We start from the raw sequence: 12,593 nt of genomic DNA, 5'->3' as shown, positions 1-12,593 counted from the left end.
ATCCTCAGATTCTGTTCCATCCTCAGATTCTGTTCCATCCTCAGATTGGCACCAGCCGCCCACGAATCGAAGCCACGGCTCCATGTCGACCAGCAGGGTCCTGTCCACGGCGCTCGGTGGGTCTGCAGGGAACCAGAGTTCTGCTCGGTCCCTTGGTCTCACCTGTGTAGAGAACCTTTAGACTTCACGAGTATCATTTGTTACTGTGTTGATGTTTCAGTGAACTGCTGCTCACGTGGTTCTTGTTGGTTCTTTTGGACAATAAGCTTCTCCGAGTCGGAGCAGAACATCTGCTGCGACAGCCGAGGTCACGACCTCTGAGGCGACCACGACGCCTCAACGTTCAACAACCTCCACCTCTCCACATCTGTCTACGGTCCGAAGCCCCGAGACAACAGGTTCGTGGACGACCCAAAGAATATCAACACCATTGAGAAAAACGACACAACCTGAGACCGGACCAGCTGCAACAACAGCAAAGGTCATGACCTCTGAGGCGACCACGAAACCTCAACGTTCAACAATCGCCACGTCTCAACGTACATCTACAGTCCAAAGGCCTGACACGACAGGTTCATGGACGACCCAAAGAATATTAACACTACTGAGCCGAACGACACAACCAGAGACCGGACCAGCTGCAACAACAGCAAAGGTCACGACCTCTGAGGCGACCACGAAACCTCAACGTTCAACAAACTCCACCTCTCCACATCGGTCTACGGTCCAAAGGCCTGAGACGACAGTTTCATGGACGACCCAAAGAATATTAACACTACTGAACCGAACGACACAACCAGAGACCGGACCAGCTGCAACAATAATTCTGACTGGAGCTACAGATGAAACAACCATCAAAAGTACACCTGAACACCTGGACACAGAACCTCCTGAAGTCTTTTCACCTTTGATTGGCTCGATGGAACCGACCCGACACACCGCCCCGGACAAGCAGACGACTCCGATCAGAACCAGAACCACAACGAGCAGCGGGTCCGAGGAACCCGAGGAACCAGGTGAAGATCTGTTGAAACGCAGGCGATAATGTTTCCGCCTGCGTTTCTTTGAGCTAAATATCAAATATTTATTAGAATCTAATGAAACCCTGAGAAAGTAGCAGCTGGAAGTCGGAGTCGTCGTGTGTTAGCAAAATATCTCCTTAAACAGCGCACAGATTTAATGAGATTAATGAAGAATAATGTGTTAATGTAAAATAATCATGTTGGTTTTACCAAAGGACACATTTGACTTCTTCTCAACAAAATCACCACAAACTATTAAAACAAAAAAACAGAAACGTGGAACTTTAAAATTAAATGTCCTTCAACAGTTTAAAAAAACAAAAAACTTATTTCCCTCCTGAATAACTGAAAGTCATAAAATTCCAGGACTCCCAGCAGATGATTAATGTGAAGAACTGGACCCAGTTCAAATCATAAAAACTAAGTCGTCGTCGTAAAATGTTAAAATTGATCGTTTTTGTCGTTAATTTCCGCCTCGGGCTCTTTGTGTTGAATAATAAAATGTTTTAGAAACACGTTTAGATTAGATTAGATTAGATTATCTAAATGTTTGAGCATGCATCAGGACGTTTAGATTAGAGCTCAAACATTTACATGTTTTGTCCTTCAAGAGTCACGGCGCCTCACGCCGAGCAGCTCGGCTCCATCTGACCCGTAATCACATCAGAACCGCCGGTTCTGGGCTCGCCGCCGGCCGCTGATTCAATCTGAGCCCCCCGGGGGGAAGGGGTGTGCGCGTGGGGTAATCTGTGTGTCTGCGCGCGATCGAGGCGATGCGGGAGACGGTAACCATGGCAACAGGAGGTGCAGTCAGAGCTGCAGGTTGAAAACATGAAACATTCGTCTCCTGAAACAGAAACGTGATCAAATGATCAATAAAAAGACAAAAACCAGTTTTGACTCGTTTTTAACTCGTAACGCTTCAACAGCTGAAGGACGTGTTGGATTAATTAATTAATTAATTCGGTACCGGCCCTGTTCCTGCCAGCAGAACCACCAGGTGGCGGTAGCGCCGCGCCGCCCACCATCAGCTGCCCCTCGCTTTGCCTGGCAACAAGCAACCAGCAACAAGCAACCAGCAACCAGCACTTCATCACTGAGTCATTGGTCTGCGGCGAAACGAGCGCTCGTCGGTCCGGTCCGCGGTCGATTAGGAGGCGCGTGGACGAGAAGAGGCTGACAGGAGGAACCAGGAGGAACCAGGAGCACGGATCCAGTACAACCTCATAAATTCATGCAGGTCGCCTGAAAGCCTCAAAAGAAATCAGATTACACAAACTGAGCCGTTGAATTACTGAAGAAACGGATAAAAACTTCAAATAAATGGAAGTTTGTGTGTGTTCTGAAGAAGAAAGCTGAATATGAGCTGAATGTGAGCTGAATATGAGCTGAATGAACACGTCGTCTTGTTTTTATCTAAAAGTTGCTCATCACCCGCCACCTCCGAGTTTTAAACCAACGTATTTAAAATGTTTGTTTTCAAAGTCCAAGTCGGACGCGACTCTCAGCTACTACCATCGGCTGTTAGCACCATCTGTAAAACTGAGCTGAAGCCGTTTTTGTTGCAGCTGAAGTTTAGTAGGTGAATAAAAATTTAAAGATGGCCGCCACACTTGTTGTTTATCTGCACGCGCACGTTCTGGGCAGCTGGAAGTTCTGACCACCGGACCTCATGCTAACAGCAACGTGACCCGTCGGCCTCTGTTGACCTGGTGGAGCCGTCTTAACGAGTCTGGGGGGCGTGGTCTGTGTCTGACGCTCCAGCAACTACCTGATAACACCCATTGTGACCCTGTGGTGCGTTTTTGTTTCATTTCTCGGCGCCTCAGCGTGCTCTGACCTCCGTGCACGTTTAGAAAAATAGTTCAGAAAAGGACTGAAGCATCAATGAACTAATTTAAATCTGTTTTTATGTTAATTAGCTCTAATACGGTATCAGATTAACAGAGATTATAGTGGGGGATTTAACTTTCTAAACGATGTTTGTAAAATGAAATATTTCCCGATGATCACGTCAGAATTTAATAAAAAGGTGATTGTGGTTGTTTGAATGAACGCCTCTGCTCTGCAGCTGCTCAGAACGTGATTCAGCACCTTCTGGACGGGTTCAGCCTCAAAGATCTGGTTTAAAGAAAAACTGTTCAAAAGTGTAACTGGTGCCAGAACTCGTTAATGGACTCGTCTGTGTCTGTTGAGAGGTTGTCCCTGGAGACGTCCAGAACGGAGCGGCGGCTCGATGACGCTCGGCGCTCACAAGCTGCAGCCCTGCGTCCTGGAGCTCTGCAGGTTCTTCTCCCAGTGTCTCTGCCGAGCGTTCAGCCAGAAGACGCGCCTCCAGAGGTTTTCACACTTTAACATCACAGCTCTGCACCGTCCGCTTGAAACGTGCAAAGAAACGATCAATAACGGTTGAAACTTTGGGCAAAATGAGCTGCAAACTGGGTTAAAGGACGGTTTACTAACACACACACACACACACACACACACACACACGCTGACGGTGAAACGAGTTAAAAAACTCAGTCTAAAGTTGAAACGGGTCACAGGAAGTTGGCCTAAACTCAGATCTTTGGCTTCTTTAACAGTTTTTACACAATCACAATTTATTTTATTATTTTCAGGAGATTTTACCAGAAAAAGTTCCGTTTAGTGACGGCGCTCTTAAACTTTGTTTTAATTCAGAACATCTTTTATAAAATCACAGATGGAACCAGAAAATTCTGCCTCTCAGTTCAGATGTTTTCGATACAATTGATACATTTTGAACGACTTGATTTGTATTTCTGACATGTCCGTTGAAGAGTACTGTATGCTGCTCTCTTCTCTACCAAACAAGAAGGGGCGGGAATCACCATGGTAACCAGTGACTCTGAGACACTGGTTGCTATGGTGATTCCCGCTCAAACAAAGCCTTTAAATTGAGCTTCAACAAACTGTCCTCTGCTCCTAAAAGAGGCGGGAATTGTCATAGCAACTGGTAACTCTATAGAATCTGTCACTGGTTGCCATGGTGATTCCCGCCTTTTTACTGAGCAGAGAAGGAAAATGGAAGTGGCTTTTCAACAGGTTCTTCCTTTGTGTATGATCATCATTTTGTCATGGCCGCCCTTGTAAATCCTGTAGGTTTTGAACAAATATGACCCGATTACAACATTTAAAAAAAACATTTGACGAAAATCTGAATTAAGCATTTAATATCTAAAAGAATTAAAACAAACAAAAAAAATTCCAGGAATAAGTTTCAAAATAATTCTGCCTCTGTTGCTTTATAAAATAAATGTATTTTAGATTTGTGAATGGCAGCTCTGCCACTCTTCAGACTTTTTACAAGTTACTCAGTTATTTATCGTCTTCTTTACTAACAACAAACAGAAAGTTGTTTCTGACCTGAACGTGACGCTCGGCTGATCCAGGCTCTGGTTTTTCGGACAGTTACTGTGACGACAGCCATCGCTGGTACGAAACCCACACCTTGGAGGTCTGCCGACGAGTCAAGAGGGTCTCTTTCTCCAGAAGTAAGTGAACCCAGAAGTTCATCACTTTCAGCAGGTGACCAACTCTGTGAGCGGCCGGGCTCTTATTTTTAATAACGGTTTAAAAACAGACTTATAAAAATGTACCGTCACTGAGGGTGTTGTGAAGGTTGTGCTGGTTCAGGATAATAAACTTTGGGATGTCTGACTATTTGCACATTTATTTCTCTATGAAAAGTTGTTGAGACACCTGAACACTGCTAATTACTTTAAAAAATATTTATTTTTATTACATTTTTCACTTAAAGGCGTCACCATTATTTAACTAGTGCAATGCATTTTGGGACGTTGACGGACTTCAGTTGTAGTGGAGACTAAAACACACGGAGTCACGACTAAAGTTAGAACATGTGACAATAGTTGGTCCTTACGCTAAACATCTGGGTCGAATCAAACGTGATCAACTTCATTACCAATCAGTTAGCGCTCCGGAGCTAACGTGCTAACGTCATGTGACTGTTTATTAGCTCTTGAGCTTATGCTGTTCGCGCCGGAGCTAAAGTGGAGTCATTTCTGCGTTTAACTTGCTCCGGCTCAAATTAAAGGGCTGAACATCAAATGATGTTCAAAACTTAAAACCTTCAAGCTGAATGGAGCTCTCACCGCCGCAACTGGTCTCCACCATTTACCCAGAATGCATTGCAATGTAAAAATGGCAATGTTCGTGCGTCATTATTTAAAAAAAACTAAAGAGCATACAGTATCTTTCTGTCTCCTGTTTATAGTGGATGTAACGTTTTATTAAATCACACATTTAAAGCTCGCTGATCTAAAATCAAACAAAACTTTATCAGAAGATAAAAACTTTTTTAACTGTTGGCTCGAGCTTTAGCTTTGAAACCGCCAAACTCAGAAATAAGTTTGTAAATCAGAAACAACAGCGTTTTGTCTGTCGTGGTGCTTCAGTGCTGTGGAGGTCGGTCCGGTTCCAGAATATAAAATTTGTCCCCGCTGTTTTTAAATCCAGTTTTTGTTGCAGGATTTTAATTTTATTCCTAATTTGACGTTTTATTCCCACATAAAACCTTCCTCCGGTGTCTGTTCTGTTTTCTCTCCGCAGATCTGAAACAGAGATGTCTGTCCAAGATGTGCAACCAGCTGTGACCGCCGAGGAAGACGAGGGAAGCGAAGAGCCGCTCCTCATCGACCACAGGAAAACATCTGGAACACTCAGGAGCATCGAGGGCTTTGACTGAATCCCCGAACATTTAATCTGATTCAACAGAAACTTCACCTTCAAATCAAAGTCTGTTTGGAAAAACGTAGAAAATTTTAAAAACTTGTAGTAAAAAAAAAGTTTTTATTTTTAAACTCTGCATCAGAAAAGTCCCATAAATAAATAAATAGTTTTACCTGCGAACGGTTAAACTGGTGTTTGTTCCGTGTCTTGAATGATTTGACGATCGTTCCTCCGGCGGCGGTTCCCGTGAGGTTCTGGTACCGGGCGGTGAGGTCCAAATCGTTTCTCCACCGGGTGGTAATTCATGGAGGTGGGGTCTCTTCATGCCACACGTTGACCCCACCCACCATCATAACCCCCCCAGACGGCTCAGAACCGTCATGGCCGCTCTCACGCCTAGCAGGAGCAGACCGGGTCCTTTAGCCATGAACAAGAGTATCCCATAATAGTCGTGCAACAAAACAGCAACTGTTCTTTTTAACGACGTCGTCTGATCGTCTGTAAAGGTCGAGCATCGAGGGACGACCCCCGCTCGATTTATAAACATCAGGACTGGACCCGGGTCGGGTTTCTGCAGGATCGTCTGCGACCGTCGGACTTCGTAAAGTTTTTAAACATTTCTCGAACTTTTGACGAAGCTGCGTCGTCGTGTAGAACGTAAATCAAAACAGAACCATTGATTCGTAGATCCCAGAGTTTATTCACGTACGAACAAAGTAAACGTATCAAACGTTGAAACGGGGACTTTGTTCTTCAGCTGCAGGAGCTAAAACCTGCAGGAGGAACAGCTGAAGTCCACAACCCTTACAAAGACCTTCAGAAAGTCTGGAGAATGTTGGATCAAGACCACAGCTGGTTCTGTAGGTGTTCCTTTAACCCACTTCCTGTGCTGGACGTGACCTCTGACCTTCAGAGTCCCCACCTGTCCATCACAGTACCCCCCCATCTACGGTCATTAATCTGAGGATCAAACCAGTCATTTGATCCAAAACCCAGCTGAACAAAGACTCTCTGCCGGACCAGAGACCCAGGTGGGGCAGCGGGGACATGGACCCCCTACGAAGACCTTCGGTCCACTTCAGCTGTTGCATTTAAAGGAACCAAAGGAAGTTGGACTTCTGGATGAAGTCGAACCATGAGAGACACGAGACTGAAAGAGACGTTTGTCTGGACGAAGGAGGTGAAATTTTCTCTGAAGAGTTTAAACTTTAATTATTTTCGTCTCCTTCGTGGTTTTTTCTTTTCAGCCACTCGGCGAGTCGTCGACCTGCAGCTGATGTGTGAAACGTCTCGCTTCGTTTGTCCTCAACTCGTCCTCTGAGCTCCGTCTTCTGTCCAGAACCTGGAGGCAGCTCAGAACCCGTGAGAACATTTTTAAGACGTATTTAAATAAATTGTTGACCTTTAAACGGTCACGACGCACAGCTCTAATTAATCAGCTGAAGGTTCAGTGAGCCGAAGACGAGCCGCAGGAAGCCAAATGTTTATTTTCATATAAATGAGTTTAATTTGCTCTCATCTGTTAATACGAGGGACTTTAATTTGAAATACTTTTGCATTTCAAATTAAAAGCCTTTGAATCCTTGAAGTTTTGAACTGAAGGAGTCGTTTTGGTCAAATCTTTAATTTTAGCTCTCCTGCCGTCACAGAACGACTCTCGGCTACAACTTAAATATACCGAGCTAAAAGTTAGCATGGAAGTAGCCGTTTGTTTTGGTAAAGCTGAGAGTAGCCGAATGTTTGTTTTGGTAAAGCTGAGAGTAGCCGAATGTTTGTTTTGGTAAAGCTGAGAGCAGCCGAATGTTTGTTTTGGTAAAGCTGAGAGTAGCCGAACAGATATTTTACTGATTGGAGTTATTTTGTCACGGCAGTGAAAAGTTAAAACTTTAACAACAAAACTTTTGAGTAAATCAGCAGAGGTGAAGAAGACGAGCTAAAAGTAGCTTGATGCTCAGATGTCCCAGCTTTTCACCAGCCTTGAACGCAGCGTTGTGAATCTGGAGCGTCAAGAAAGTTGATCCGACCGCAGCAGGTGATTTGTGCGTCTTTTACAAATGTTGCTCGACCTCCGCAGCAGCGCAGTCCGGCTCGATCCATCTTTCTCTCTGAGCTTCAGATGTTCCAGAACCTCGAGCCATAAAACCACCGTGGAGCGCACGGCGCCGACCCGGCAGAACCGGAGCAGGACCTTTCAACCTTTAATCAAATCCAGACGTCGGCTGCAAGTTTTACTGAGAATCAATAATGTGATGAAGAGTTGAACCCTCCTCCTCCTCCACTCAACCCACAACCAGGACCGGACCAGAACCAGCAGGACCAGTAACACCACAGACAAAGGGTCCAGAGAAGAACTCAGAACTTTATTTGGATCTTGAACAGAGTTTTTATTTCACACGGAGGTTCTGGGACCTCAAACTGATCCGAGCTTGTGATTCAAACTGAAGGCCGGTACCAAACGGGCCGGTACCGGGTCCACAGACAACAAACCCAAAACTATAATTTGTCAGTTTTGGTTCTGAAAACTGTCCTGACTGGGTTCAGCTGAGTTTCAACCCGGATCATGGGTCCAGAACCGGCAGAACAAAAACATTTCTGATCCGTTTGGACCGAACCCGTCCATCTCAGAACCCGGGTCCAGAGAGTTTAAAGTGCAAACCTTGTTGAAATGTTTCGTCTCCTCAGGATCCGGTTCTGATGGTTCTACAGAACAAAACGACCCAAAACACGACCGAGTCCACCGAGTCGTTTATTCAGGGACCAAACCGGGTCCCACAGGACCAGAGCAACTGATCTACAACAGAACCAAGGTCCAGTCAGAGTCCAGAACCTCGATGTAAAGAAGAGCGGGACAGAACCCTCCACAACCACGAGAGAGACGATAAAGGAGGTTCTACAAGCAGCTGGACCGGGTCTGGACCTTATTTTTCCCTGTTCAATAGAAACGGCTCGGTGGACTCAGAACCTTTTCATGTAAAAGAAGTTTCTAATTTATTTTAATTTAATTTAATTTAATTTAACTGAATGAAACGTTTGAAGGAACCAACAGGAGCCGGAAAACCGTCAGATCAACAAACATGACATGAACACGAAGCGATAAAAGAAACTCTACGTTTACAAACATCCACCGTTTCTCCTCGGAGCGGCGCGTAAACAAGTGTTTTGTTTACAGGTGTGATCTGTAAACAAGTGTTTTGTTTACAGGTGTGATCTGTAAACAAAACATTTGTTTACAGATCACACCTGTAAACAAACGTTTTGTTTACAGGTGTGATCTGTAAACAAGTGTTTTGTTTACAGGTGTGATCTGTAAACAAGTGTTTTGTTTACAGATCACACCTGTAAACAAAACGTTTTTATTTACGCCCATGAACGCCTCAAATCTCTTCCAGGCATCGCTTCAACACCACGACACAGAAAATGTACAAAAATATAAGATTGGCTGCGGGTCGACACCTTCGGCTCAGACGGGCCTTCGGCTGATCGTCCCGGGTCCAGAACTTTAGATTTTTTATTTCTTCACAGCATGTTTAGATATTTAGCTCCTGCTCAAACAGAAAACATGCAGAGCTGATTCTACGCTGGTGATGATTAAGTGAACGAACATTCCTCCTACATTCGGCTGATACTCGGCTGATGATCAGCTAAAACTTATTTGGAACACAGACAATAAAGAACTCAGTTTCCACCAAACAGCGACACGATACGATTGAGACAAAATGTGTGACTCCTACGATCGCACGTTTCACAACTTTAGCTACTATTTAGCCACTGATTCAGCTAAAGATCATGATTTTACAAAAAAAAAATTTAAACCAGCAGATAAAATCCCTCGGCTTCAGTTTTTATTACAGAAGAATCCTTTTCTAGTGGCCATCAGTGGTATTGCTGGTTTGAACCCTCCTGCTGCCCTTGGGTTAAAGGGGTCAGGGGTCAGGGCAGCAGGAGGGTTCAAGCTCGTTTCGTGCTGGTGCATCATTTCCTGTCTACGTCTGAAGAAGAAGTTCGGCTGTTTTTAATGAACTGACTCTTACAAACTGCAGGAGTTTATGAACTATTTCAAAATGTTCAGGAGTTTTTCTTCTTTCTGTGAGTTGCTGCTCCCAACAGTCGCTCTGGGAGCGTTTGAAACTGAGACATGGAGACATGGAGACACTGCCAGAGACATTTGTGTCTCCAACAGTCCCAGTCCAATGACTTCAAGCCCAAATGTGTAAAACCAGTAAATAATCACAAACGTTGAACGAGTTTCTAAAATCTCAAAACTTTTGTTCTCAGATCACAGCTGGACCTCCAGATGAAACATCTGGAGACAAACAAGAGCGACTGGAACAAACAGAACCAGCGAACACTAAAGTGCAACCTACCACCGGCAACAAATCTGAAGGTCTACAGACGAAGCAGCAGAGATCAGCAGCAGAGATCAGCAGCAGAGATCAGCAATCTGAGCTTTAGGCCTAAGAATTTCTAACGGCTTCGTTTTGAGGCGAAGCTCGAAGCGACGTGACGTTGAGCTGAAGTTCAGGATGTTCTCGCTGCCTCAGTTCATCTTCAGAGACGATGGAGGAGTTTGAAAAGCTCGATGTGGGGGGGGGGGGGGGGGGGGGGGGCTGAAGGTGACCTTGTTGTTAGCGTGTTAGCGTGTTAGCCGTGTTCAGTACACACACAGGTCCGGGAACTTCATCTCATAGACGGGGACGGACGGGTGCTGGGCGTGTCCTGCAGAGATGGAGACCACTCCGGACGGGCTGGGCGGAGGCCTGGGGAGGGGGGGGGGGGGGAGAGATCAAAATATTAGTTAAAATGGTTTAAAGGAGCTGCTGTCTGAGATATTACCATAAAGTACAAACGTAATGCAGGACATTTATATTTAACAATAGTATAGAACCAAACTCTTAATTTGAAACTCCAGGTTAGCCCTGTAAGTTATTTTTTATTTTAAATATTAAATTTAAAGTTTTAATCAGGACATAACTGCTCACATGTTGCAGGATTAACGGGGGCAGCCATGATGTAATAAGATCCAGTGACTCAGCAGACTGAGGCACTGGTTGCCATGGTGATTCCCGCCAACTGAACAAGAAACTGATGCGAGCCACAAACCGTATTAGAAATGTTTTTTGTATCCACAATTTTAATTTTAGTAAATATGAAATAAGAGTTTTAAAGATAAAAATGTGAGTTCATGATGGAATGTATTTAAATTTTAACGTGCTGAGAAAAAAGATGATGAACCTTACTATAGTAAAAGTTTCTTTTTTAGTAAAAATAATGTAAAGTTTACAGAAAGTTTAGCTTCAGTGTTCGTGACGTTATCGCCCTAAATTTAAACGTAAACTGAGATTCTGTAAAAAAAAACGTTTGTTTGACCAGAAGTAACTGAGGACCGAAAACATGTTGGTCTTTTTAAAGGTTCATAAATCTGACCATCATCTGCATAACATGGAAAGAAACATTGTTTTCTTAGCAGAGGGCCTAAGACTGAGACTTGAGGGACGCCACAGAGTTTCTGTGAAGTATTTCTGAGCTGTCGAGCTTCAGACAGGATTTACTGAAATTTGTTCAAGTCATATAAAGTCCAAGTTTCTTTGTCATTCACATCTCGTGTGGTGGAACAAACGTTTGTCACAGAGTCCCAGTTCCATCAACACCAGTATAAAGAAAAACGGTGATAAGATCTAAGAATATATAATCGTTACCAGTCGTAACGTTTTGATGTATTTCAGGAGGAACAGTGAATTAAAACATCTCATCAGCTGAAGTTTTATTTGTCACGTAGTTTCGGAGAATTTAAGCGTCACAGTTACACAATAAATTAATGTAAATTATGAAAACACGAGTCTCATCCAGGAAGTAAAGTTGGGACATGAAGACTCACCGGATGGTGAGTTCAAAGATTTGTGCCAGACGGTTGTGCAGCAGGTTCGCCTGATGAAATAAAAAGGTTCAGGTTGAGGTTGAGAAGCTTCAGCGGTCACATGTCTGGATGTTCTACCTTGGACTCGCAGTGAGCGGCGAGCTCCTCAAACGGAGCCTTCTGAAACTTCTCCATCACCTGACGCCTCCTCTCCCTCTCCTGCTCCTCCAAACCCGTGGTGTCTGAAACCAAACGTGTCGCATTTATTCACATTTAATCCCAGTTTACAATCCCAGTTTACACGTTGGTTTCCTTCAACACTGTCGACGTTTGGGCTTCCTAACTTTCACTTGAAGGCACCAGACTCACCGATGGCCTTCTTCAGCGTCTCAAAGGTGATCTCCTCGGCCAGCGGGGACTGAAAACAAAGCACAAGCCGTCGTAACGTTCTCCGAACATCACACGCTAGTTTCTGTTTCAGCAGCTAACCTTATCTGGGAGGCTGCTGGACATGATGTCCACCTGGAGGGAGATGGTGTCCACGAAACTCTTCCTCCTGGGCAGACGGTCTTCATCTGGACAACACAAAGATCTTCTTGAATCACAGAACGAGCTGTTTGCTCATTTAAATGTTTCAGACTCATCGTTTTAAAAATGTTATGAAAAACAGAGAAATGAAGATTTTTAAATGGAGTTCATCTTTTATGGGTTTCACTGAGAAACACGGAGCTCAATGAGGAGAACTGGGATCCATCTCTGCTGCAGAGCTTTAAACTGGCTGGACCCCCAGGTCTTCAGGTCCAGAATCATTTGTTGTTTAGACAAATAAAGCTGGGGGTCGTCTTTGTAGCAAAACTGCACCACAGCTCCACCATAACTGGGAGCTGATCAGACGGACAGGTGAGCTAAAATTTACCTGCCATGCGAGGATCCCAGGAGTCCTAAGTAAAGCAGAGACCAGTTCAACTAGAGCAGAGACCAGTTCAACTAGAGCAGAGACCAGT

General features: G+C 44.4%; 2 protein-coding genes across 2 annotated transcripts in view; one reads left to right on the top strand and one right to left on the bottom strand.

Annotated features, from left to right (window-relative positions):
- LOC119414315 (HERV-H LTR-associating protein 1) overlaps positions 1-5,659 on the top strand; it is a 12,226-nt gene extending 6,567 nt beyond the window's left edge. Inside the window, exons 11-15 of the mRNA XM_037681409.1 lie at positions 45-116; positions 2,014-2,238; positions 3,221-3,362; positions 4,455-4,537; positions 5,616-5,659. Coding sequence (XP_037537337.1) covers positions 45-116; positions 2,014-2,238; positions 3,221-3,362; positions 4,455-4,537; positions 5,616-5,659 — 566 coding nt within the window. The remainder of the gene's footprint in view (positions 1-44; positions 117-2,013; positions 2,239-3,220; positions 3,363-4,454; positions 4,538-5,615) is intronic.
- A 4,669-nt stretch (positions 5,660-10,328) lies between these two features.
- Positions 10,329-12,593, bottom strand: part of efr3a (EFR3 homolog A (S. cerevisiae)) — a gene marked incomplete in the record, with an annotated part of 80,028 nt that continues 77,763 nt past the window's right edge. The window contains 5 exon segments of the mRNA XM_037682454.1: positions 10,329-10,492; positions 11,611-11,660; positions 11,728-11,831; positions 11,959-12,007; positions 12,079-12,164. Coding sequence (XP_037538382.1) covers positions 10,387-10,492; positions 11,611-11,660; positions 11,728-11,831; positions 11,959-12,007; positions 12,079-12,164 — 395 coding nt within the window.

This window comes from Nematolebias whitei, chromosome 9 (assembly GCF_014905685.2).
Source record: "Nematolebias whitei isolate Nwh7 chromosome 9, NemWhi1, whole genome shotgun sequence".
Taxonomy (NCBI): domain Eukaryota; kingdom Metazoa; phylum Chordata; class Actinopteri; order Cyprinodontiformes; family Rivulidae; genus Nematolebias; species Nematolebias whitei.
Note: the sequence above shows the minus strand (reverse complement) of the source record. Positions and strands in the feature narration are given on the sequence as shown.